Below are 25935 nucleotides of genomic sequence, written 5' to 3'. Positions count from 1 at the left end.
CTCTACTAATGACACGTTAACAGTGGCTCGCTCCACAGGAGAGTGGTGGCTTCATCATCTGCAGCTGTCCAAGGCTGACAGCGTGTAGTGCCTCTCGTTGGCCTGAGCACCTGCTTTCTGCTGATGATTGTCACCTGAAATTAGATGTATGGATGGTTTTAGCCGGTATATTTGGAAAGTGTACTGCAGCCCCTGCAGCCTTCGCCTCACTTAACCACTTACGCCTTATTTTATACTTTGTCTGCAAAAATAGACACCATTATCTGCTATTTTCACTATTTTCAAAATGGTTTCAAAATGTTCCGGTAGTCTTTGGAGAGGTTCCAGGAGGGTCACCAATGAGTTTCACTTTAACCCTATATATATTGGTTATTTGAAAATAGCACATCTACAAACTCAGAATGTGTCACAATTAAAGCTATACTGTGTAAGTTGCTAAACTAGTGGTCAGTCGCGGTATTGCTTTTTTCGGCCGTTTTTTGCCCGGAATCGCCGCGGACCACCGCCGCGGACCACCGGAGCGGCGCCGCAAACCACCGCGACCGATACGATTCCGTAGAGGGGTACAACGTAATTTTCTGAGCAGGATTTGGGGATTAAGAGGTTAAGAATCCTTCACCATCGTAAACACTGTAGCTGAGGGAGGCTACTTCCTGAAGAGACGCAGCACACGCTGTGATTGGCCGGTAGTGTATCATGTGTGTATGATCCGCGATGTGATTGGCCAACGTATACACAACGTATACGGATGATGCATATGAGTAATTTTGCAGGGAAATCCCGCCCCTGTCACGGCTAAGTAGAAAACATATAAAAAAGGCTTTTGGGGCTGAAATTAACGGTGTGGGGGTTCTAAAACTTTAGCGTTTTAACAGTTAGTACAATTTTAAGATTTGTTTTATAAAAAAAGGTTACATGGTATAACTTTAAAACTAATTTATCTTGAAAAAAAGAATATATTTTTTAAATATATCTGTGGCCAAATACAGATTCATTTGGGGATGCTGGACATGAAAAAGTTTGTTAACTGTCATTAAGTAATTATAACATGTCTTGTCTTGTTTTGTTTTGTTCGTTGTCCCATTTAGGCCTTTGTCAGTGCCAAGCATGAAGGAGACAAAGTCATTGTGTTTGAGAGGGCAAATGTGCTGTTTATCTTCAACTTCCATCCCACCAAGAGCTACCAAGACTACAGAGTGGCAGTGGAGTCCACTGGAAAGTATCCTTTTCTTTTGCATCGATACTGTTAGTGGATGAATGTTTGGTGATTTGATGATCGTATCACATGTTTGCTTTGAATTGACAACCTGCAATGCACAATGCATTTTGTAGTAAAGATGATCATTTGAATGTTTGAGGTTAATGCATTATCACTGCTAACCCTTAGCAGTGAGTTTCCATAGGCTAGCCTAGTCTGCGCTCTTGCATCGCAATGTGCGTACTACATGTATGAGGAACTTGTCTCGCGAGGTTGGTGCATTGTCCTGAAGCAACAGTGTAGGAACACATTTCTTTACCACTATTTAATCAACAAATAGAGAATATAAACATATAAATGTAATGTAGTCATACATTTACAGCCTCTAGTTTGAGGGAGGTAAGGTCACTATTGGCAGTGCAAGTGATGGGTCACAAGTTTGACACAGAACAGCCAAATCAGTGCTACTGGAATAAAAAGATTGTAGGTAGGTAAAAAGGGAAGCCCACTACAAGAACACTGTCTTTTTAAACATTTTATTATTGGTCTATCTAGTGGGCGTGATTTTCCAAATAAAGGATTATTTGTTTGTTAGTTATATGGGGGCAACCAGGTGGCACCTGCCATCACAGATGGTTTGATTCCAGCTCCAACATGTTGGCAAGTGGGGAGCCAGCAGGGAATTGTGTCGCTGCACTAGCGACTCCTACTGGTTGATCGAGGTACCTGTTGAGTGCGGAAGGGGAACTGGGGAAAGTAGCATGAATCTCCACACACATTTATGCTTCCGCTGAACCTCCTGGCTGTCAGCTAGAAAGCAGCGGCTGGTGACTCCATGTGTGTCAGAGGAGGCATGTGGTTCCCTCCCCAGGCCAACAGTGTGGTTGGCAACAACGGTGTACATGGGGGAATTGATGATGACAGAAAATAACAAAAAGAAACCACAACACTGCAGTATGGCTTTCATTTGTCAGACTTGCACACTGTGAGTAGAATATTGCTGACACACCCACATCAGGAGGCCACAATGGGCCACAAGCCGTCACATCCATGGAATTTGTTTAGGAGTGGTGAGAAACTGTACAACTGTACTTCAATTTTCACTTATTCTCTTCATTTCCAAAGTGAACTGAATGTTAAGTTACTATCTAGCTTCCTATAGCTTGTTATAAATTCATACATTTTCAATTAATATATTAATTTATTAATTGTATTTGCTGTATCCCCACGCGTATCACACCAGTTGAGAAGTCTTCCTGTTTACTAATAATTGCTCTTAGTAGAATAATAGCAATTTTATTTCTATGAATAATGAAGTGTGAGTTAAAATAAACTAGAAAGAAACAATAAATCATCTTCTGAGAAGATTTATGCATTTGGGAATTGATGAAATGTAAAGATTGTGTCAGGCTCTTTATTTAGATTTAAAGTAAATGTGACTTGCATTGACCCCTGATTTTAATAGGGTGTTTTCTCAGAAGATTATCCTTTTGTGATACAATTTTAGCAGTCAACAGAGATATGAGTCGGTTGTTTATAGTGGCATGATGTTATTAGAGAGAAATAATAGCAGAAGGCAGTGATTCAGAAAGCACTCTCTTTAGCAGCCAGGCTGTCTGTCTTCCCAAAGAGCAGCGCAGGGGAATTTAATGAGTCCCACAGTTGTGATTACAGCAGGCTTAATGATTAGGGATGTGAATGGGGACAGAAAGGCGACAGATTTGGATTTATTATAAAGCACATTAGTCTCAGTTGGGGCTCCCAATATATCATGTCAATACGTTGTATTCTGGATGGATAGGAAATTGCAGTGCTTTTTCAGCTACGGCTCAGGTAATTTGATGGCATAGCAAAACTTTATTAGTTTATTCTTGATGCCTTTTTCAAATCAGCCCACACGAGGAACAATTAAAATGGTAAAATTGGATGGAAATAAGGCAGCAGGGGTGGGGGGCTCGGGGGAGACAGTTCCATGCACTTTTGTATTTGTTTGAGTTGCATTTAGGTGGTCCAGGCGACCAGTCGGTATGCAAATGATGCCATACCATGATGCTACAATAGTGTTTTAACGCCATGCTAGGAATTCCTACGTTTTCCTGGGGATTTCTAATCTAATGAAATTCCTAATCCATTAGGCAGTTGGAATTGCACTAATTGTAGGTTCTGACTTATGTTCATGTGAGAACTTGGGCACACTACTAATGGCCTTGCTGCAGAGTGTCTCCTCCGCTGTGTTTGAGGATATATTCTCATTTAGACGGTTTCGCTTCTTTTTCCCTCCCACTGCATTCTTTTGATATTTAAGGAGAGGTGTGTGTGTGTGTGTGTGTGTGTGTGTGCGTGTGCGTGTGTGTGTGTGTGCGCGCACACGCATTGGGGGGTGAGAGGAAAGAAAATGCAAATAAATGTGAGGGCAAAGCTCTGGCTGTCATTATACAGGGAAGCAGAAAACACACAGGCAAATGTGCAGTGTGTGAGGAAGGTAAATGCGGTGTGTGTGTGTGTGTGTGTGTGTGTGTGTGTGTGTGTGTGTGTGTGTGTGTGTGTGTGTGTGTGTGTGTGTGTGTGTGTGTGTGTGTGTGTGTGTGTGTGTGTGTGTGTGTGTGTGTGTGTGTGTGTGTGTGCGCGAGGAAATGCAGATCCTCCGATGGGAATGTGTGCAGAGAGGATCCAATTAGGGGGAGAAGACAGATGAAAGTGCCACTCAGAGGCAGGGGAGGTAAACAAGACAAGCTCAAAGAATCCAAAAGCGTTTTTTCATTAAACTCGGCCGTCACATCCTTAAACTTTCTCATACCTGTGCGAGGGTCAGGCGTGTCACTGGGAAACTCCTCATCACCGTTGCCTCTGAAGAAGATAACTGGACGCGACTGAGCATGTGGTGAACCGTTGGAAAATCGATTCAGCGTGTCTGGCTGTCCTCATTTGGAGCCCTGGAGGCACAGCAAGAGCGTTATTTTGTGGTTTGTCATATGCATATAATTTGGTTGGACGAACATAACATTTTCACCGTCTCTTCCCCCACTCTCCATAATTTATACCAATTGGCTACCGTTTGAGATGCCTTTTTTCACATTTTGGATCTCAGAAATACTGTAGCCTACGTATTTCTTTTTGCCTGTTCTCTCAAATCTTTCTCTAAAACGCCTATATTTTAAAACAGAAGTTCGTCCTCCTATTTTTTCTATATGAATTTGTATTTATTATTATTATTTTTTAATGTATTCACCCACCACAGTTGTGGTCTTCAACTATAGATAGCTTGTTCCTCGGCATGTGTTACTTATTACTTTTTACTGGAGGTGAAACTTCTCACTCTCTGCTCCAAAGAAACAGCTGACAACTCCATGTGCCGCCCCTTCGATACACATGGTTGTCTACACCCATGGTTCCCAAACGTAGTTTTTAGCCCTTGACCCAAAAGAGAAAACAGACATTCGCACGGGACCCAAACTAGTGAAAATAGCAGATCTACAAGCTCACAACGTGTCGCTTCGTGCCGCGTTGTGAGCTTGTAGATCGGCTATTTTCACTACTTCTTAAAAATTGGTTTTCTAATTTATGGATTTTTTTATTGTCTCCACCAGCCGAAGGCTGAGGGAGAGTATGTTTTCCCCTCCGTCCGTCCGTCCGTGCGTCCGTGCGTGCGTCCTCGCAGTTTGTGAACAGCTAATCTCAGTCACCGTTGGCCCGATCGCTGCCAAACTGAGCACACACACTCCCTGGATGCCAATCTAGAACCTCTGCCCCACATTTTTCAAATCAGCCTCATGGTGGCGCTATAACAGGCCGATTTGTGTGGCCTGGTTGTTACCAGCTAATCTCCGGCGCCGTTGGCCCGATCGCTGCCAAACTGAGCACACACACTCCCTGGATGCTAATTCAGAACCTCTGCCCCACATTTTTTAAATCAGCCTCATGGTGGCGCTATAACAGGCCGATTTGTGTGGCCTGGTGGAGACCTGTGCTCGGAAGAGCACTGCTTCTAGTTTGTCTTTGATTTCTTCATGAAATTACTGGAAAAAAGAATGTTGGGAATGTTTTTTGAAAATGTTTTGAAATAATAATTTTAAAGATGAAGGAAAATTAAGGGACCGATAAAAATGTGTCTGTGACCTCCAAATGGTCCCGACCCACTGTTTGGGAACCAGTGGTCCACACCCTCTCCAGGACAACTGACAGGGTAAGGGTTAGTAAGTGACAGGGACCACTTATTTCGTTGTTCAAGCGGGAATTGTCATGACGAGTGACGACTAAATTGGGGAGAAAACTAAACTAAAAAGGCCTTATGTATTGTCATTGTCAGTTTCGTCTCGATTATTCATTTGTATGAGCTTACTGTGTTCTCTTTTCCCTATTGAGAACATTGTTGTTTTTGTTTGTTTGTTTTCAAGCGGAAAAGCAAAGAGGGTAACCTCACCAAAAATGTTGGCCACTTGGCCATTAAAATTCAGTCGACATCAGCTCTTGGAGAGACACTCAAACCATCAGTATGTTGTCTATTCTTTTTCTCTCTCAATGGACACATTTCTCAGGCAGTGAGCTTTATCTGGCGGGTTAGAGTATTTGAAAGCCCAGTTGGATCCTGTCCTGAAGGCTTTACCTGTCTGGGTAGATGGCTCTTTGATGCTTTCTGTGCGATTAAGCAGCTGCAAGTTTATCAGGTAACGATTCTCCACACAACCGTTGATAGCCATTTGGAATGTTGCATAGATATACATACACAAAGTCTAACTAAACAGAATTACAGCAAAATTCACTATTCGATCCCATTAACTTTTAAGCTATTTATACTGTGAATATAAAGTTAATAATGTCTGTCAGGCCCAAGGCCAGGGGTGGAGATTATGCTTTTGCTTCTACATTTACTGTATGTGTCCGACTATCCGTGTGTCTGAGGGTGCAGGGGCTAATCTCAGAAACCGCTGGACAGATCAGCACCAACCTTTCATGCACACAGCCAGTAGAACATAGTAGTACCAACAACAACAAAAAAAAAGATACAACTTCCCAACGCAGTGACACACACATTTTCGCCTAACTAGAATTTACAGTCATTTAGCATTTCCTGTAAAACTGTTTTTGCTGCTCCTCCTACAGATTTTGTCAGTACACATTCTGGAGTCATGTGATGAACAATAAACATGTATCATACAGTTTTGATTTGCTACTGTATATTGGCTTCCAAAGTAGGGCATTAACGACTTGTAAAAAGTCAGTAAAAAGTTGAGTTGAAGTCGACTTTATCATTTGATGACGTCATCCCATCACACACGACCCCCCAATTATTTTGGGGGGTCCCCAGATGATTAACTTAATGTGCAACATTGTTTTCTCACTCAACTGTAAACAAACCAACATAAAGTTTAAGTGTATAGAGGGTATCTGCACATTTCTAAAGTGCCAATTTAAGGACTTTTTAATACCTCTAAAATGACAAATTAAACTTTGTCCAAATTGTCAAATATATAGAGGCAGAAATTGTGAAAATAGCAGATCTACATGCCGATGCGAGGCGTTGTGAGCATGTAGATCGGCTATTTTCACAATAGAAAGTATTTATTTTTGTTTCAACTTCGACTTTCTCTGGTGGGAGTTGTGGTAGTAATGAAATCGACTGAGTCGACTTGTCTGCTTTTTCGTTAATGCCCTATTCCAAAGTGTGCGTGAGGTGCCTACTGCACATTTGAGTCACTTATTGAAGGTCCTGTAAACAACGCAGACCCAAAAGCAATTTTACTGTCTTATACTCACAGGGGACAAATGCCACAAATGTCACTGTTGCATTTTCTTTAATGCTGTGGCTCTGCAGGAGTCTAGCCTAGCTGTCTATGAGAGAGAGGGTCTGTGTCTCTCTGTCTGGAGCTTATCTTAATTCAGTTCAATTCAATGGAGCTTTATTAGCATGCGAAAACATATGGTTTAAATTGCCGAAGCAAGTGTCAAAATAATCTCACAAACCGCCGGACAAATCGGCACCAAACTTGGCCACACAGACCTGGCCTGGCAGAGATATGCGAGATAGGAGATAGGACCCAGACATTGATACTCCAATCACCATGCTCTGGACTGCCTCCCATGCCTTCAGCGCATTGGGCACTTGACTGTGTGTTCTTAAACCCTCCCCCTTATTCACAAAGGCAGTATTGATTACAATACTTTACAGCTGAACTACAAGCTGTGGTACCAGCCATCTGTACACTACCAAAGATGCAATCAGCAAAAGCCGCCAACTACCAATTTGTGCTGAAGCTCACTTTCTCACTACAGAGTAGTTTGCCAGGGAACATTGAATTACTGCAGACATTCTCCAATTGAATTCTAGTCCACATGTACAGGTTACAGGACCCTGTTGACCTTTTTTGTATTTGGGAAAGCGGTACCCAGGGTCGCTTGAAAGTCAATCCACTCCCTGGTACACAGTCGTACCACTGTCTGATCACAGACAAATATAATGTTGCTTAAAGGCCCACTGACACGCCCCGAAATTATAATAGTATGATACAGTAGGTCACGTGGTCTCTCTGAAAACGGTCTGAAATAGTCTGAAACTCATGTCATAGTGTAATCTGCCCCTCGCCCCCCAACAACAGCTGACCAGTACAGTAAGTAGTCTAAGTACAGTCAATTAATTTGATTGGCTTATAATTGCACATTCCCACAATGACATCATAAAAATATTAACTCATATTTTAAGATGACTTTTTAAAGTGACAGTCCCCTTTAGGTGACAGTACCCCTTTACCTGTAAGTGTTGCTGTGATTCTTGAAAGGTACATCCAAATGCAGTAGGCTACCGTGGAAACTTGTGTGAATCGACGCTAATTGATGTTGCCGTTAAACATCTTTAATCCATATTTTAAAATGTAGTTTTGCTATCTCTCGTGCTCCATGTTCCGCTTCCCCCATCTTCCGATTGACTGGCAAAGTGCATCTAGACCAGGGGTCTTCAACGTTTTCAGGCCAAGGACCCTTTAATCGAGGGACAGATGAAGCAGGGATCCCCACAATCTTTTCATGGATTCCATATAGTTTCATTGTTTGACAGCACAGTCGTCAGTGTATTTTGGATTCATGTCAATTTGTGTTATCAGATATGTAACCACTTAAACCGTCAATACTTAATAAACTTCACTCTGTACTTAGTCTGCTCTTTTTCCCCTCTACACCAAATGTCTTTGCTGAAAATAGACGATCTACAACGAGGCGTTGTGAGCTTGTAGATCTGCTATTTTTGGCTAAAGTTCTCCGAATATGGACGTTAGGGTTCAAGTGGTTAGTATAAAAAAGGGGGATAAAGGTTTCTATCACACAACAATTTGAAGGGCCCCCTGTAGTAACTCTGAGGACCCCGTAGGGGTTCCGGACCCCCTGTTGAAGACCCCTGATCTAGACAATCACAAGACGGGGGAGGCGGGACAGGGAGGGAGGAAAACAATAACAATAAATATGGATTAAACATGTTTAATGGCAAGTGCTGATGAACACACCGCAGCACCCTAATGCACCTCATAGTATCTTTGAAATCTTGAATGCAAAACGTTAGAGACGTTATATTTGTCCAAGACCAGACAGTGGTACCAGTGCGTAGGGAGAGTGGACCCTGGATACCGCCCTCCCAAATACAATACATGTAAACACTGTCCCGAAAGGGGCTAATGTAAAGGTACAGTACAAGTAAGACGCCTCTGGGCGACATGCAACCTCGCCCAGCCATCTGGCCAGTGATGTATATCGGACCAGTTACCCATATATGGAGACCTCTGGTACCCATATATGGAGATCCATGTACTGTATATGGCGATATGCTGTGAGAGCCCAAACATGCTTACTCAGTTATTCATTATGTGAAAGTCCTATGATGTCATCTGACATCATACCCTTTTTTGCCCATACATGGAGATCCCTGTCTGTAGAACCAGCCACACAGATATGGCCTGTCTTGGCCCATATATGGATTCTGTTAATGTGGTATGTGGCTGATGTAGCCTCCATATATGGGCATTCCCATTTGAAGTCCTGTTAGATATGGGCTTAATATTGATGACATCAGGGAACTCCATATATGGGCATAAAAGTGATTCTGTTTGTGTGACATCACAGTGAAGCCAGAGCGGGATGTCAGAGCGGCAAACCCATTCTGTTAAATTAAGAGTGGTTACCCTGACATCACAGTGACATCAGAGCATGATGTCAGAGCGACAAACTCATAGAACCACAGTGTCAGGCGTGACAGAGATACATACATACGGACAAGCTGTGACCGTTTACATACAGTACTAATCTGCGACCTACGGTCGCAATGAACATAGTAAATGTTTTTTTTAGGCTTTCCATGCTTTATCAAATTACTACACAGCTTTCTACTGTGTCCATGTTGGGATGTTGGGATCTTAACTAGTTTTCTTTGAAATACAACAGATTCCAAATTCCGTTAGGCGCCCCTGAGAGATTATTTCTTCTTCCTCTTTGATAGTTTGATAGTTAGACAAAATGAGTTTGCTCTGTCAATAAGTGGAGGCAGAAAAGCGACGAGGGAGTGGGTCTTCTTCCCTGGCAGAAACAATTCACAGAGCAGCACTTCTTTTTAATCATCACTATCAAAGCAGACAAGCAGGCAGCAAACGCAGAATTTCCCTGACTGCAGGCAGAATGAGGAAATGTTGGAGGATCTCACTCAGACCTCAGAGCATAGCCGATGGGGAGATGAGGTGATTATTCACCCATCCAATTAGGGGTCGGTTTGCATGTCTGATTTCTCTCTCATGGTTTTTGTCACTCCTCACTGCCCCAGCCAAACAAATAATGCACTACACAGATGTTCAGGGGTACTTATAGTTAAAATCAAGGTACACCAAGCTACTCATGTAAGGCACAGCACATTATTGACTGTCGAATAAGGAGGCCAGGAACTGTACCTCTGGCAAGTGTGTGTACAAACATTTGTTCTTTGTTCGTTTATTACTTTCATTCACCTTTGTGGGTATTTTGATTTGAAGGTTCTGAACAGAATGTTGGTGAATCCAAGAGAACTAGTCAAATGTTCATACACTGCAGGGCTTTGCATGCACCATAGAATGTTGTGATGTTTCATGCACACAGGCCCTTCTTCTGACTCTATATGATGTGTTGTGCTATGGGAGCCCTTTGTGAATGAAATGTGTTGATTATTGTTTTCTTTGATGGAGGCAGTAATTGTTTACTATTTACTGCAGATAGATGCCATCCAGATGTACAGTGGGGCTTGAAAATAACTTGTGCTTCATGTATAAAGGAGAGCAGCCGCTTGGGAACCGGAAGGTTCCCAGTTCGATCTCGGGCTCCCCCATGGTTAGTGTCGAAGTGTCCTTGAGCAAGATGCTGAACCCCTAATTGCTCCCGATGAGCACGGTTGTGCCTCACATGGTTTCCTCTGCCATCGGTGTATGAGTGTGTGTGTGTGTGTGTGTGTGTGTGTGTGTGTGTGTGTGTGTGTGTGTGTGTGTGAGAATGGGTGAATGTAATACACACGTCATTGTAAAGCGCCTTGGATAAAGCCGCTATAAATGCACCATTTACATTTACCATTTAAAGGGACATTTTATGTATTACATGCAAAGCAATACCACACATCAATGAAACGGGTAAAATATCAAATGAAAAGCAATAGCATCAAATAAAATTAGGGTGGCAATGTATTTTTTGTTATTTCTATTTAATAATGTCAACAGTCTCTGCAGGCAGTACTTTTAGAAGAGATCCCATGGTACAAGCCAATGGTCAGCATGGCCTTCCCCAACTCACTGGGACAATACAGGCATTGTTCCAATAGAATGGAAGAAAAAAAAATGTTTGGAGGCAATTACTCTTTGTTGGGTGGAAACCTCATGTCCAATTTCAGGATTCAAATTCAGAAGCATAAAAAGTAGCAGATCTACAAGCTCAAAACGCTTCACTTTGCTCCGTGTAACGTTTTGAGCTTGTGGATCTGCTTCTTTTGATGCATTTGAGTTGTAGTATGATCGAGTAGGGCATTCCTTTACAAAAAAAAACACAAAAAGTTAGAATATGGAGATTGGAGGTTTCTGCTTGACAGCAACGATACAGTCGCTGTTGGACAGAAACCTTGCATGTCCAAAATGTATATTTTCAAGAAATAGAAAAATTACCATAGATCCAATTAAGTTAGTCACAAGTTCTCGCTAATATTGTTAATTTGTTGAATATTTATAAAACCCACACAAGGTTTCTGCCCGACAGTGAAAGAGATTGAGTGAATTATTACGTTTGTTTAGTTAGATCCATTTTTGATGAAATGCATTATTTATGTAATGAATTGAATACATTAGACTGGCATGCTCCTTGGATGAATGGTTGATTTGCTTGTGTTTGTGTTCATCTATGGGCATCATCTCCTGTGTCACTTTGGACTGTCCTCCTGATGAGGAGGAGGTGTGACAGCTTGTGCAGCTTGTGTTGAATAGAAAGCAGCTGAGCGGCAGTGGAGGAAAAAGTGCTTGCTTTTTTACTTAAAGAGGCAGTGCCATGATTTTTTTAACATGATGATCAGGTATTATAATTATATAGGGGTGTAACGATATAGTAACTGTATCGAAATATCGTTTTTAACTTAAAAATTCGAAGTATATCTCAATGAAACAGCTAAAATCTAATCGTATCATTTTATTTTGTATCGTATCGAATCGGCAGTGAAAAGAATCGATTGTATCGATACTACCTACTTGTGCTTTGTATTTAGCATTTTCAAGAAGAATTTTTTTAAAGGAGGGTTTAATTACTTTTCCTTTCCATATAGCTACACTGGTCTATCGATAAATGTGTGTAATCTCTGGGTTTATGTCAAGGTGCAGGTTTGTCCATATACAATGACCATGTATTTGGCAGATAATCACTTTGTTTACTTATTTAGATAGATAGATAGATAGATACCTTTATTATCCCAAGGGGCATAATAATACATGTTTCCCTTAAAAACCTGCACTATCCACACCTTTCACACAGATTTAATTTCTTTGCTAAATAGTTACTATATCGATTTTAAATCATTGAATCGAATTGTATCGTATCACCATGAATGAACCAATATCGTCCATGTATCGTATCGTCAACCATGTATCGTGATATGTATCGAATCGCTGTTAAAATGTATCGTTACACCCCTATAATTATACTAGGAGGAAGATTTCAAAGATTTTCAAAAAAAAGTGTACAGAAAGTGTTAAAATGATGTTTTGATGTGGCCACACCCACCAGTTCAATAAGTATGCCTGGTTTTCAGGTGGGTGGTGACCCAGCTGAAGTTAACCACACCCACAGTGTTGGGTGTATGGTAAAGGGGGAGGGGTTGATTATATGATGTCATTTAATCAGTGTTTTTCAGTTGGGCCTTTTGACTCGGAGGCTTTCAGCTTTAGTAACCAACAATACACAGGGAAGGCAAATTTGCATATTATAACCCCACCCCGTGGTCTATTAGAGTAGTGTTAACTTCATAGACACATACAGACATGTTTTCAGGCCAAGGACCCCTTAGTTGAGAGAGAGATGAAGCAACCTGTTCATAGATTCCATATAGTTTCATTGTTTGACAGCACAATCATCAGTGTATTTTGGATTCATGTCAATTAGTGTTTTCCGATATTTAACCAATTGAACCTTCAATACTTTATAAACTTGACATTTCACTATGTACTTAGTCTGCTCTTTTTCCCCCCTATACTGAACCTCTTTGCCGACAATAGCCGATCTACAAGCTCACAACACCACGTAACGCAAGGCGTTGTGAGCTTGTAGATCTGCTATTTTTGGCTAAAGTTCTCAGAATATGGACACTAGGGTTCAAGTGGTTCATATAAAATAGGAGAAAAGAAAAACTTTCTATCACTCAAAGATTTGGAGGACCCCCTGTAGTAACTCTGGGGACCCCCTAGTACAATGTAACATCCTGCCTTGTACACCAGTGCTCCTTAACTCCAGCCCAGATACAAAATCAAGCTGGACACTGATGAGATTCTCTATGGTGGTCACGGTCGACTGGACCACAACACAGAGTTCTTCACAGAGGCCCAGCCCTTCAACGGCCAGGCCAACTCTATGCTGGTGAGTATTTTCATTCGAAGGCCAACTGAAATGTACAGTTTTAACCGTAACTGAGAAATATCTCATGTGGTTTTCGTTGCTCCATATTTCACAGATGTATGTATATTTTGTATCAATGCCCAACTGTACTTCAACATACAAGACTGCAGCACAAGTAGCGATGTGTTATGACTATGAGCTGGTAGATGGGTTATTTTCGCTATCTTTGAAACATGTTTGAAAGTATAAAAGATTAAGTGTGTCTGTGGGTTTTATAAATATTGATCCAAAGAAAAGTATTAACAAGAACTTGTGACTAAATAAGAGCATTGGATCGATTGGAACACAGGTTCTTCTCCCCCCCCCATTTCCTGAAAAGTAACAGTGTAGGTTACATACAAGGTTTCCACCCAGCAGCGGCGATATTATGTTTCAAGTGTGAATGTAGTGGTTTTGATATATTTTTGGTTAATTGTCCAGCCCCAATGACCACAAATGGCAGTGTTTGAGGGATGGGAAGCTGGGCGGGGAGGGTGATCTCAGCTGCTGCATTAGTGACTCCTACAGGTTGGTAAGGGTTCAGCAGGGAGAAGAACTACCTGTGCTTGGATAGCACAGAGATTCCCAAACTATTTCAGCTTGAGACCCAAAAGTGTCCCCGAAATTTAGATACGTTTAATTTATGAATTAACCATTAGCCCTGTTTCTGAAATTGTGACACTCACAACCATGCTCACAACGCGTTCGTGTTGCATCTGCTATTTTCACTATTTCTTTCTTTATATTGTGTTTTTTGTTTTCTGAAATTATTTTGAAAAAGGTGGGATTTTTATTTTCCAAAGACCTTTTGAAATATATTTGTAGGAAACATTAAAAAAAAACTAGAAACAGTGCTCTGAAAATAAATAGATATTTACTCACGACCGATACAAATGGGCCTGCGAACCAAAAATGGGTCTCAACCCATTGTTTGGGAACCACTGGGACGGCGTGTTCTTTTGTATGTGTTAGGCCCTCCCGGTGAAACTCCTGACTGTCAGCAGAAAATTAAGTGGCTGGCAACCTCAAGTGTATCAGAGGAGACACGTACTTGTCTACACCCTCCCACACGACCACATGTAGGTGTTGGCAGTGACAGGGGACTACAAGTGTGGGGATGATTGGGAATTGGTGTAACAACTAAATTGGGAGAAAAAGGAAAAGAGATTGAGGTTGGTGGCTGCCAGCACTGGCTTTATGCCACTGAGACTCTCCGCTTAACCATTGTTTTATAATTCATCGACTTCCTCATTAATATGATTAGCTTTTAATGTAGCCTCAAGAAAACGATCCAGTATGGGTGCAGTGTATATATATATATATATATATATACATATATATATATATATATATATATATATATATAAAGGCTAGCAACTGGGGATGGTATGAATTGTTTGTGGTTTTCGCCACTGGCTCTGAGGCTGTGTTTGTGAATATAACATTTGGCATGCATGTTTTGTGCTACTCAAGTTGGCCGTCGTCCCGGAGTCATGAGACTGAGGTGCATCTGATATATACTGCACTTTCAGATTTCCCCAGCAAACAATGTGCATTATTCATAGCGTTAGAACTTACCTTTTCATCTGTATGACTCTTGAAACTTGCACAGCTTCACTGCGGGGAGAAAATATCAGGGCAAGTGAAACCACTGGGCTTCCATCATAGAGACTGCTGAAGGCTAATGGCATGAAATAGGTTGGTCCTTATAGACCAACCTATATAGAAAGAAACACTGATATGCATTTCAAGCACAGCGCTCCAGGACTTTCTTCATGTTTGCAACACTACATTTTCCCTGACGTGGTTTTTTCCCTTCATGCCGAAAGCCCTACAGGCAGTAAGATGTTTATGAATAAGGTAAATAGATTTTATTTTTAGTGAATCAAATTAATTTAAACATATTGATATGTGCAAATTGGTCTATGAATTATTGGCGGCCTATGAAATATGATTTAGGGCCAGAATTGATAAAGCACATTCGATGTGTTTATCTGAACCTAAGCTGAACTTCACCTTGGGATCTTGGAAGGGATCTGCACCGATCTGCACACAAAGTGCTGGCTGTAGTGATAGAGAATATCTCTCCATATTTAGAGTTGGAATCAATACAGTAATGGATCAGAAACATACTTGGCAATGTTCTCCCGCTTCCATTAAAAGCGTTATTTACAGCATTATTTAAGATGCAGTTTGCCGTGGTTAAAAGCCTCTTCCCCCTCTACGGTATTAGCTCAGCTTTCGTCAGTGAAGGAGCGAAATTACACATTCTCTTACATCTTTTCTCACTCTTATTAATTCAAGCACCAACGCTTTGCCCCTCCTCCCCTGTCGTCTCTCCCGGCCAAAATGTGAAGTTTAGTTAACAAGTCATCTGCTAATGTTGGCACTGTCAGGGATGCATGGGGAATGAACAGTGGTGGAATGGAACTACATTTACTGTGCTTTAGTACAATTTTGAGGTACACTTACTTGAGTATTTCTATTTTTTTTGGAGCTGTGTGCAGCTCCCTATACGTGGCTGTGTGGGTCTGTGTGTGTGTGTGTGTCTGTCTGTCTGTCTGTCTGTGTGTCTGTGTGTATGTAGCCTGACTTCGGCGCGTAACTAGTGCCGCACCATTTACGCCACTCGCGCAATATATACATCAAAATGTGCGGCTCGGCCGGGAATGGTGTTCTATTACCTTTCGTTCCGATCCGCCTTACCATGCCGACGTAATCGGCAAAAAACTACGCTTAATTGTCCCCATTGACTTATAATGGAACAATGCAAGAAATCACTTTCAAGTATTTTTCTCTCGTAAACCATAGGAGCTACAGTTTCAAACCTCGGAGAGGAGATTCATAATGATTTTAAGAATGAATCGAAAAATAATTACATCACTCGGCCTCATGGTGGCGCTATAACGGCCCACTTTACGTTTTGCCCCGTAACTCTTGAACCGTAGATCGGAAAATTAAAATTCTTTTTTCCCTGGATTCCTTGGGTCAAGACTCATCTCCCCATATAGGCCACGCCCATTTGCGCCAGGATAGATTTTCCGCCATCTTGAATTTTCTCCAAAACACACTTTTTGCTCCTTTTCCTACATATTTTCTTCAAATGTCACAAAAATCGGTACACATGATCTACACACACACACACACACACACACACACACACACACACACACACACACACACACACACACACACACACACACAGCTCCACTTCACACGGGTGTGATTTTTAAATACTTTAAATGACTCAGTGCCAAATATTGTACATTTTAGTTTTACACCACTACAATTATGCGCTTGCTTTAGTTACTGCTGTAGTTACTTTGCAGATTTAAATCATTCATATTTAAGCCCTATTGTATACTGATACAATGGTTTAGGTTACACGTTGTCAGCTTTTCTTTAAAAAATTCAACACATTTGGAAAGATTTGAGTACATTTACGTACTTTGATACTTAAGTATACAGTATTTATACACCAACACTTCTTTGTACTTTTACTCTAGTTAAATTTTGGACTTGACTTGAAACAGAGTATGTCTACATTATGTTATATGTCTACATATAGATATCTTTACTTGAAACTCATTCACTGCCTCAATCCGAGAATCCAGAGAAAAAGCTGTTGGTCCATGTCGCCGCGCCCGAGAAACCAGAGAGTTAAATTTGAATTCATTTATATAAAATAAAAAATAAAAAGTGTTGTTTCGGTCTGTCTATGAGTATTATATCGAAACATTTTATCAAGAGATTGTGACTAAACTGCGACCTGGCGTTTGTCAACAAACCTAAGCACAACGGTGGGGCCACTTCGCTGTGTTCACTTGGACCGTGCGGAGGTGCCGAAAGTCGGTGCACAAAACTCGGTAACGGCGCTGAGTCGGCTCATGCGACCGTCGCAACGCTCGACACGGCGTGCCTCCGTCGTCATCACCGATATAAATATATTTTTTATTTGTTTCTGTGCTTATGGAGAGTGCACAGTAAGGCTTTATTCTTGCACACCACATCCTCTTCTCCAACTCCCGCCAGCCTACCTGGATATGAAATATCCAATAATCAGACAAGAGCCTCTGTGGGGGTGTGAAAAAAGGTGGCCATTCAAGCCTTGTTTTATTTTACTTTCAAAGTTGCCGCAAACTTCTTCCCATAAGTATTTTTATAGCGTCTCCCAATGGCCTCCGCTCCCTCGGTATTGAAGGATATTCAGATCTCATATTCTCAAAGAAGGCATCACTGGCCAGGCTTAGAATGCATTTAATAGGATGATCCTAGAAGAACAATGTACTGTACATCCGCCAGTGATGGCAAGGAAAAGTTCTCCAGAGAACTGTTACTCAACTGTTTTAACATCTGATCAATTCCTGAATTCCATAGTCTCCAAATATGGAAGGTAAGATCCGCAATAATGATTTAAGTTACAGTATTTGAAAATGAGACCTGAAAGCTGACATGTAGTATATATAACACAGCAATATGCTTAAACGTGAATTTCTTAATTGGCTGTTATATTGGAATACGATAACTATTTAAAAATATTCTGGGTGTTATTTAATAGTCCCATGTTGTGTTTATACCATTCATGCTTCTGGTGAATTCTTCACATCTCTGGTGGGGAAAGGTTGTATAATGTTGCAGGCTGGAGACAGACACGGTAATGGATTCTACATTTACTCATACAGCTGCTCTCTTTATCCTCTGCCAGCACTGTTGGGTTCAAATAAGTTAGCAACACTTGTGCTTTGATCCGTCCTTTTTTCATCCTAGGAGTGATATGTCTACTGGTATTATTTTTAATAGGCAAGAACTGTGCAGTTTACATTTTACTAATGAGCTATGGTACATTTCCCTACTCTCTTCTTTATCATCATATACTACACACGAAAGGCTTCTGAGACAAGAGATAATTACTGTTTACCCAAACCCAAATGCTTCTGAGACAAAAGATAGTTACTGTTCACTCACCTCTAGTAAGGTAAGGAAGGTTTTTGTTTTTTTTAATCCATCTATTTCTTTTTTATTCTCAACTTTTTGTAGACCCAGGGTCTACAAATCTCTGAGTTGAATTCACCCACAGGATTTCACAGAGTGCAAAAGGAAAAAAAAGGGAGGAGTTGCGGGTGTAAGGGAGCAACAGTATAATATATGGCACACGTGTAGCAGCAACAAGCATGGTTCACACAGTTTAGGGTTTAGGCAACAGTGTAATTATTATTCTTGCAGGCTTTAGGTTGACTGCAACCCCAATACTAAAATAAATATTTAAAGGCAACTATTTCTAATATTAATAAAAGGTTTAAGTCAGTGATATTCAACTGGCGGCCCGCGGGCCAAATTCCATTTTGAACGTTTGTCATAACCATTAACCCAAATGTATTAATGGTTAATAATTAAGGGGCCATTGTGTGCTATAGCACAACATGATGTCCATTGTTCTGTGCAATAGGTCCTATAGGACGATAATGGTAATATTATGTCCATTTTGGTGACATACTGCTTCATACTGCATTTACACATTTTGATGTTTAAGAGGATAATATCTATGCCAGACTTATACTGCACAAGCTTTGAAGACTAGTGGAGCCATGCTGGCAAGGTGAAAGTGTTTCTGTGTTTGTATGGAGCATCATGACGCTATTGGGTTATTGGAGTCCACTCCAAACTCAAAAATAGGTAGCTACAAATTGAGGGAGATGGGAGATGGCATGTACTCCCTGTTGATGTGCCACTGAAGTAGGGAATAGGGATGTACAGTAGCTTTCACTGATTTTCTGCCTATCTTCATATAATCGGTCCTCACTATGTTCATTAGAGAGAGAGAGAGAGAGAGAGAGAGAGAGAGAGAGAGAGAGAGAGAGAGAGTCATGATGTTATTAGGTGATTGGAGTCTAAAAATCACACCCGTGTGAAGTGGAGCTGTGTGTGTGTGTGTGTGTGTGTGTGTGTGTGTGTGTGTGTGTGTGTGTGTGTGTGTGTGTGTGTGTGTGTGTGTGTGTGTGTGTGTGTGTGTGTGTGTGTGTGTGTGTAGATCATGTGTACCGATTTTTGTGACATTTGAAGAAAATATGTAGGAAAAGGAGCAAAAAGTGTGTTTTGGAGAAAATTCAAGATGGCGGAAAATCTATCCTGGCGCAAATGGGCGTGGCCTATATGGGGAGATGCGTCTTGACCCAAGGAATCCAGGGAAAAAAAGCGGAAAATCTATCCTGGCGCAAATGGGCGTGGCCTATATGGGGAGATGCGTCTTGACCCAAGGAATCCAGGGAAAAGAGAATTTTAATTTTCCGATCTACGGTTCAAGAGTTACGGGGCAAAACGTAAAGTGGGCCGTTATAGCGCCACCATGAGGCCGAGTGATGTAATTATTTTTCGATTCATTCTTAAAATCATTATGAATCTCCTCTCCGAGGTTTGAAACTGTAGCTCCTATGGTTTACGAGAGAAAAATACTTGAAAGTGATTTCTTGCATTGTCCCATTATAAGTCAATGGGGACAATTAAGCGTCGTTTTTTGCCGATTACGTCGGCATGGTAAGGCGGATCGGAACGAAAGGTAATAGAACACCATTCCCGGCCGAGCCGCACATTTTGATGTATATATTGCGCGAGTGGCGTAAATGGTGCGGCACTAGTTACGCGCCGAAGTCAGGCTACATACACACAGACACACACACAGACAGACAGACAGACACACACACACACACACAGACCCACACAGCCACGTATAGGGAGCTGCACACAGCTCCAAAAATAGGTAGCTACAAATTGAGGGAGATGGCTGGTAATGAACTGCACTCAAAACACATGTTGTGTTCTTGTTGTAAATTTACAATTGTGGCCCCCTGCCAAATCTAGTTGAATATCCCTGGTTTAAGGATTTTTTGGTTTCTTCTTCTTTTTTTGAATGAAGCCTGCTAGTTGTTAATTGCAGTATTGGACCACTGAGCATATAAAAGAACCCATATAACGATAACTTAGCAATAACAGCACCCGCTGTAGTAGAATTAACAACATAGCAGAACACACATCAAACCCACCATGAACACAGCTATTCAAAGCAATTGAAATTATTAAAATGTTTTGTGTGTGTGTGTGCACGTGCGAGCGAGCACATGCGTGTCACACAGAGAAAAAAGGAACCTTTACTTTTTTATGGGAGGGAGGTTATTATATTTATATTGTATTAAACTATTAATGTACAAGAATCCTGTTGCTGCAAGGTATCGAGGTGAAAAGGAACAAACATTTGGTTAAAATGTCCATGTAATGATACACTGATACACTTAGGTCTTAGGAGGATTTGTGTATGTTGTGTGTGTGTGTGTGTGCGTGCATGTGTCTGTCTTCCTCTTGGCATAATGTTTGTTGAGATCTTTCATCTTTTGATAATGAAAACCCCTTTTTACTGCCAGCTACAATGTGATTAATATCCTAAAAAGACTATATTTGGTCAAATAACTTATCATGGCTGATGAAAATATTCATATTCAGAGCATAACCATGCTACAAATTCATGCAATTCAAACTAGGCAGAGAAAAGGATGATAGCAGTCAAAGTGAAAAGAAAAAGATCAGATAATGTCTGAACTTGACTATTTAAAAGGCAATTGATAACAGTGCTGCTCTGTGGAAAAAACATAATGAGAAACTGAAAGTGATTGAGAATTGCATAAGGACAGCCTTATGATCTGCCAGAAAGACCCGACAACTTCTCATTCAGTGTCCCAACGACTGGTGGAGCTGCGTAGATCGCAAGGTCGCAATATTTGGAGATGTCAGCTATCTGTCTGTCATTCAATGTTATATGAGTTAAAAAAATGATCTCAATTTAACTAAGTCTAGGCTTACTTGAGCTTATCCTTTTAGTTGACCTTGTACCAGTGAACTGTACTGTCATGAAACTGTACGTTTTTCTATGCAAACTTCTAATAAATTCAATCAGTCAATCAAAGCTCAGTTAGCAGAGATAGTCACAAGCTTATCTGATCATTTCAACATTCTAATAGATGAGAGCATAACAATGTTGAACAAAACGCTTGATCAACGCTTGATCCTATGCATTAAGACGGATTAATACTTTGTCATGCATGAGCTTATAGATCTGCTATTTTCTGTCTGCCGTTGTACAACGGAGCATAAATCAGGCATTCAAATCCACTGAGGGTGAGATCTGCAACTTATTTCTACTTGACTAATTACAAAACAACTTTTTGACGTTTGTTTTTCATTGCATGGATGCTTCATCTTTTGTATTAGCTATACTCCACTATAATAATTAATCAACTTCCTCCCTGGTGATTCTGGTATTTATTCCTACAATAACGCAAGGGCAGTGGGGCTGAGAGATTGTCATTTCTGTTATGTTTTTTCTTTTCTTTTTCTTTTTTATATATATATAATGCAAGAGCAATAGCTTCTATTTCAGCTTGCTAACTTTCCAGGAAGACAAAGGCCATGGACCCCCAAATGTATTTAACCGCGGACCACCATTTTAATTTAGGATAAATTTATCAGAATCTTATGCTACGTGAAGTAATATTATGTGAATCAGACACTGAGTGTACCGACCAATCAAATTGTCAGAATAATAATAATACTAAAGGGTTCTGTTGTGTCCAGCTGAAAGGATGTACAGCACTATATAACCCACTCCAATGTACTGTAAATGCTGGATACCTTTCAAATGTTGGCTAGACTGAACAGGCTGCATGTGGTAAGGTTGTGTTGTAGGTCTGAAATGCCCTGGATCGTTTGTGACTCCATTTCCATGATGGCGATTGGTAAAATGTTAATTATAATGTATGTGATGGGACAGTTGGGACTCTGTGCTGCCTGCCCTATATTCACAGATTGATTTTGAATTGGTCGCTATTGTTTTCCATTTGGTGGAAATAAAAGCTGTTGACATATTCTGGGTTAGACACAGTGGTAGCTTTTGTCTAAACAGGTGCAATGATTCATCGGTCTCTCCGTGGTGCTTCTGCGTGGAGGCTCTCCCACTGTGACTATTTAATTAGTCACCAATGTCTGTGTCAGTGTTTGAGCTGCGAGCTGCTCCCTTCCCTCTGTGCCAAACAGTTGCCAGAGAAACACATCCATGCTCCACACACAACAACCGATGCAGAGGGCTGGCTTAAGGAGTTCAGGGGGTGATTGAATTGTTTACAGCCGTGCTCTCTTTTCAGTCTCGTGTTTTCTATTGGGAAATACAGTAACATTTGTGTCTGGTTGACTTGTGCTTTGACATGAATCTTAAAGCGATTTACGGTATACACAGTGGATCCCCTGCCTCTGAACTACACTCTGGACTGTGAATAAAAATAGGATTGATCAAAGGCATGATTAGATGCACCACTCTGAACTACTTCCCTCCCAAGGAATTATTTGTACTGTGTGTTTTGACGTCTGCAGAGAAAATGTTATATTTTTCCCCCTTTCTTGACAATGCCACCATGTTTGTTTTTTCTCCTTTCAGCATAACTTCTGAAGTTATCAGTAGCAGAGCAGTGAGCGTTATCTTCTCAGAATTCCTTACATTTACAACATAGCCAGGATGTGAAAAGGAAGTGCCACAGTATGTGTGACTCATTCATTGATCAGTACCAACTTTACTACACCATTATTTCCTCCTTGAGGAAAGTGGAGTTGCTGAAGCCAACAGGGAATGATTCACACAATTCTTTATATTGATTGTGAATAATCCATGAGATATATACAGTATATATGTGTGTCTGTGTGTGTGCGTGCGTGCATGCGGTTGTTGGTTGTTTGGTTGTTAAACTCCAATGCCACCCAGAGGTCTTAATGTAACTGCCAAAAAGTTTGGGATTTGGATTGTACCATTCCTACTATTAAGTCTTCTTCCTGAATACCTTGCACTTACTCCTCTAAAGAGCTGGTTTCCTGTTGCGGTCTAATGACATCATATCTGTATACGGTAGATATCGATACTTGTCCCTCTCGCTTCTCTACATCCTGCTCTTTGTTCACCTGTGAAATCTATCTTGATTGTGAGAAATGAACATCCCACATCATCAAGGGACCAATGGTACACCCACATTACACATTTTAACATTTTCAACCCGCCACCCCCATTTAGGCATGTCATTATATGCAAATGTCTAATATCTAATATTTTCAGAAAATGACAAAACTATCTGTAATAGCCGATCTACAGTACAAGCTCACAACCTGTCGCATCATGACATTCAAAGTATAATACAGTATACAGTGACTCAGAAGATTCAATACAATTCAATTGATGAAAAATTCCTGTCTTTTTAACACAATTAACCACTTGAACCCCTATGTCCTAGCAGATCTACAAGATAGATTTGCAACGGAACACATTGTGAGCAAAGAGTTGAAAGGTTTCGTAAAGTAATGTTTTTAATGTATTTACTTATTGTCGTCTCACTGTGTTGCTTTCTTCCCTGTCTTTCTCCCAGATCTACGTACCCTGCAGAACAGCTATTGTCCTGGCCAACGAGGAGATAGATTACTGTTATTAGAGAGTGATTGTCTCTGCAGAGACTGGGATCAGGAATGGATTACAAACCTCAACCCGAGTGTTAAAGAAATTTGCCGCCTTCTGCATGTCAACCACGTACACTGCACAAAAGCACTTATTCTGATGTATTTGATTAATCTTAGTTTTTAGAATTAATTTGTTTTCCCCATGTATTACAAAAACAACATTGCAGTAAATGCTGTGTTAGCTCTAGTGGTAAAAATTCAACCTTGTTTTAAACAGATCCAGGTCATTTGTGTATGTCCATTTGGGAAGAGTCCAACCTACCCAGTGGCTAGACGCTATTACTGTACTCCAAATCCTGCTGAGTCCGTCCACCGCTAACCAGAGTCCTTTTACAGGCTCTGTTGAATTGGCATTTAACCTGAAGTGCTTGGCCAGTAGTAGCTGTGTCACAGTTAACATATAAAACGTTGCACTTGCTTCCACTGATGATGAAACTTTATTTTGATTTGGTTGTGTTGTATTTAAATGCTAACATCATGGCACACTTTGTTTAGTTTTTTAGATGGGAAAAGATGTCTATGTATTGAATGCACTGCACTTGGAAAAAAAAAAAAGAAAACATTTCTGGGTATTTAAACACTTGTACTCTATTAGTGTTAATGCAAACTGTGGGGTATTGTAAGAATAAGGATATTGTAATTTGCACAAAGTAATGAGCTGCTTTGAATTATATTCCACCGTGGGTAGCTACATTAAAACAGTTGTAATGTTTAGATTTATGCAGCTACAGGGAACATTTAAGTAGTCATTTAAAGCCTACTTATTAAACCAGCAATTTGCTGCTAAAGCAATTTGATCAAATCACCTAATTTACATAGGTGATGGTGTGCTTCGCCGTTTGTGATTTGGTCTTTTTTTGTCTTTGTTCCCCAAAAAAGCAATGTACTAGTGTCCGTGTGTCACATCTCACTAGCTTTCGCGGATGAAATCATTTTGACGGTTCTAGTTCAGTGTAATCCTATTCACAGAGAATGATGCTTGGAGGACTTTGCTTGGAGGACTTTAAAGGTGCCATTCTATCTGGAATAAGATTTCTTTGTGTGTAATAAGGCCACAGAGGATTTAAAATAGAATACTATCTAAGAATGTCTGCTATGGTAGGTCACTTTGTATCCTGTCTTACAACTGCTTTGCGCCCCCCCCCCAACGCACAATAGAAGTGTCATTATGTGATCTTTCATATGGCTTTGTGCTTTCATCCTTTTCAGGTTATTGCAAATGGCATTAATGTTGGAGAAAAATAAATCAGTTCTAATGTTTTCTTCTCAAAGTCAGTCCTCCAAATATAAACGGCTGTGCATTGAACTCGCGACTTGTTACTGGAGTATTTGGTGCTCGTCTTTATCAGAGCAATATTACACTGTGTGAGAGAGACAAGCTCATTTTTGGCTGTCTCATATACAATCTAATGTCTTGATTTACTGCCATGGATGCTGTAATACTGTGACTTAAACCCTCTGCATTGCTGCAGGTTCTGAGCAATTTACACCAGTGTAATGTAGCATATGGCAGGATTTGATCTGCCATCCCGCTGCTGAAGAAAAGGCATTTATATTCAAGACCATTCTCCGATGTTTAAACAAAGGTATCTTGGAGCACGTCACTTCTTTTTGTATAACACCAGACATTCAAAATAAGCCTTTTGGCCACCTCTTGAAAAGCATAGAGTGGAATACTTTGCATAAATTTCAAATGAGTGAAAGAGCCCAGTTGTGTGAGCCTGAAGAGGAGTGTTTAATCAGCTCTCTTGTCTGACCCAGTGTCACTGTCATTTTGCTTCTGCCAAAATGAGTTGTCTCTATTTATTCTTGAAAGTAAAACTGACGTCTGACTGATGCACAGTAACTGCTGCGTGATGTCATTTTTATTGTGGCTGATTGCATTAAAATAGTGTCTGTGTCTGCCCACGTGCATTGTGTGAATGAACTGGACCTGTAGTGTCACCAGTGGTGCTGTTCCAATCCACTGTTATGGAAATCTTAGGGCTTGGGTGTCCTTGGAGAAGGTGTTTCCCCTCTCTTTTCTTGCCAACAAGTACCTGTTACAAAAGCTGTTTATTATATATGTTGAGTTCCTACTCATT

General features: G+C 40.7%; 1 protein-coding gene across 1 annotated transcript in view; it reads left to right on the top strand.

Moving 5' to 3' along the window:
- LOC308290531 (1,4-alpha-glucan-branching enzyme-like) overlaps nucleotides 1–25176 on the top strand; it is a 98242-nt gene extending 73066 nt beyond the window's left edge. Inside the window, exons 14-16 of the mRNA XM_080732404.1 lie at nucleotides 1089–1219; nucleotides 13180–13297; nucleotides 23764–25176. Of these exons, the coding sequence (XP_080588530.1) occupies nucleotides 1089–1219; nucleotides 13180–13297; nucleotides 23764–23826 (312 nt within the window). The 3' untranslated portion in view covers nucleotides 23827–25176. The remainder of the gene's footprint in view (nucleotides 1–1088; nucleotides 1220–13179; nucleotides 13298–23763) is intronic.
- Nucleotides 25177–25935: the final 759 nt, after the last annotated feature.

The sequence above is a fragment of the Nannobrachium achirus genome (assembly GCF_963921795.1).
Source record: "Nannobrachium achirus genome assembly, chromosome: 8".
NCBI lineage: Eukaryota > Metazoa > Chordata > Actinopteri > Myctophiformes > Myctophidae > Nannobrachium > Nannobrachium achirus.
Note: the sequence above shows the minus strand (reverse complement) of the source record. Positions and strands in the feature narration are given on the sequence as shown.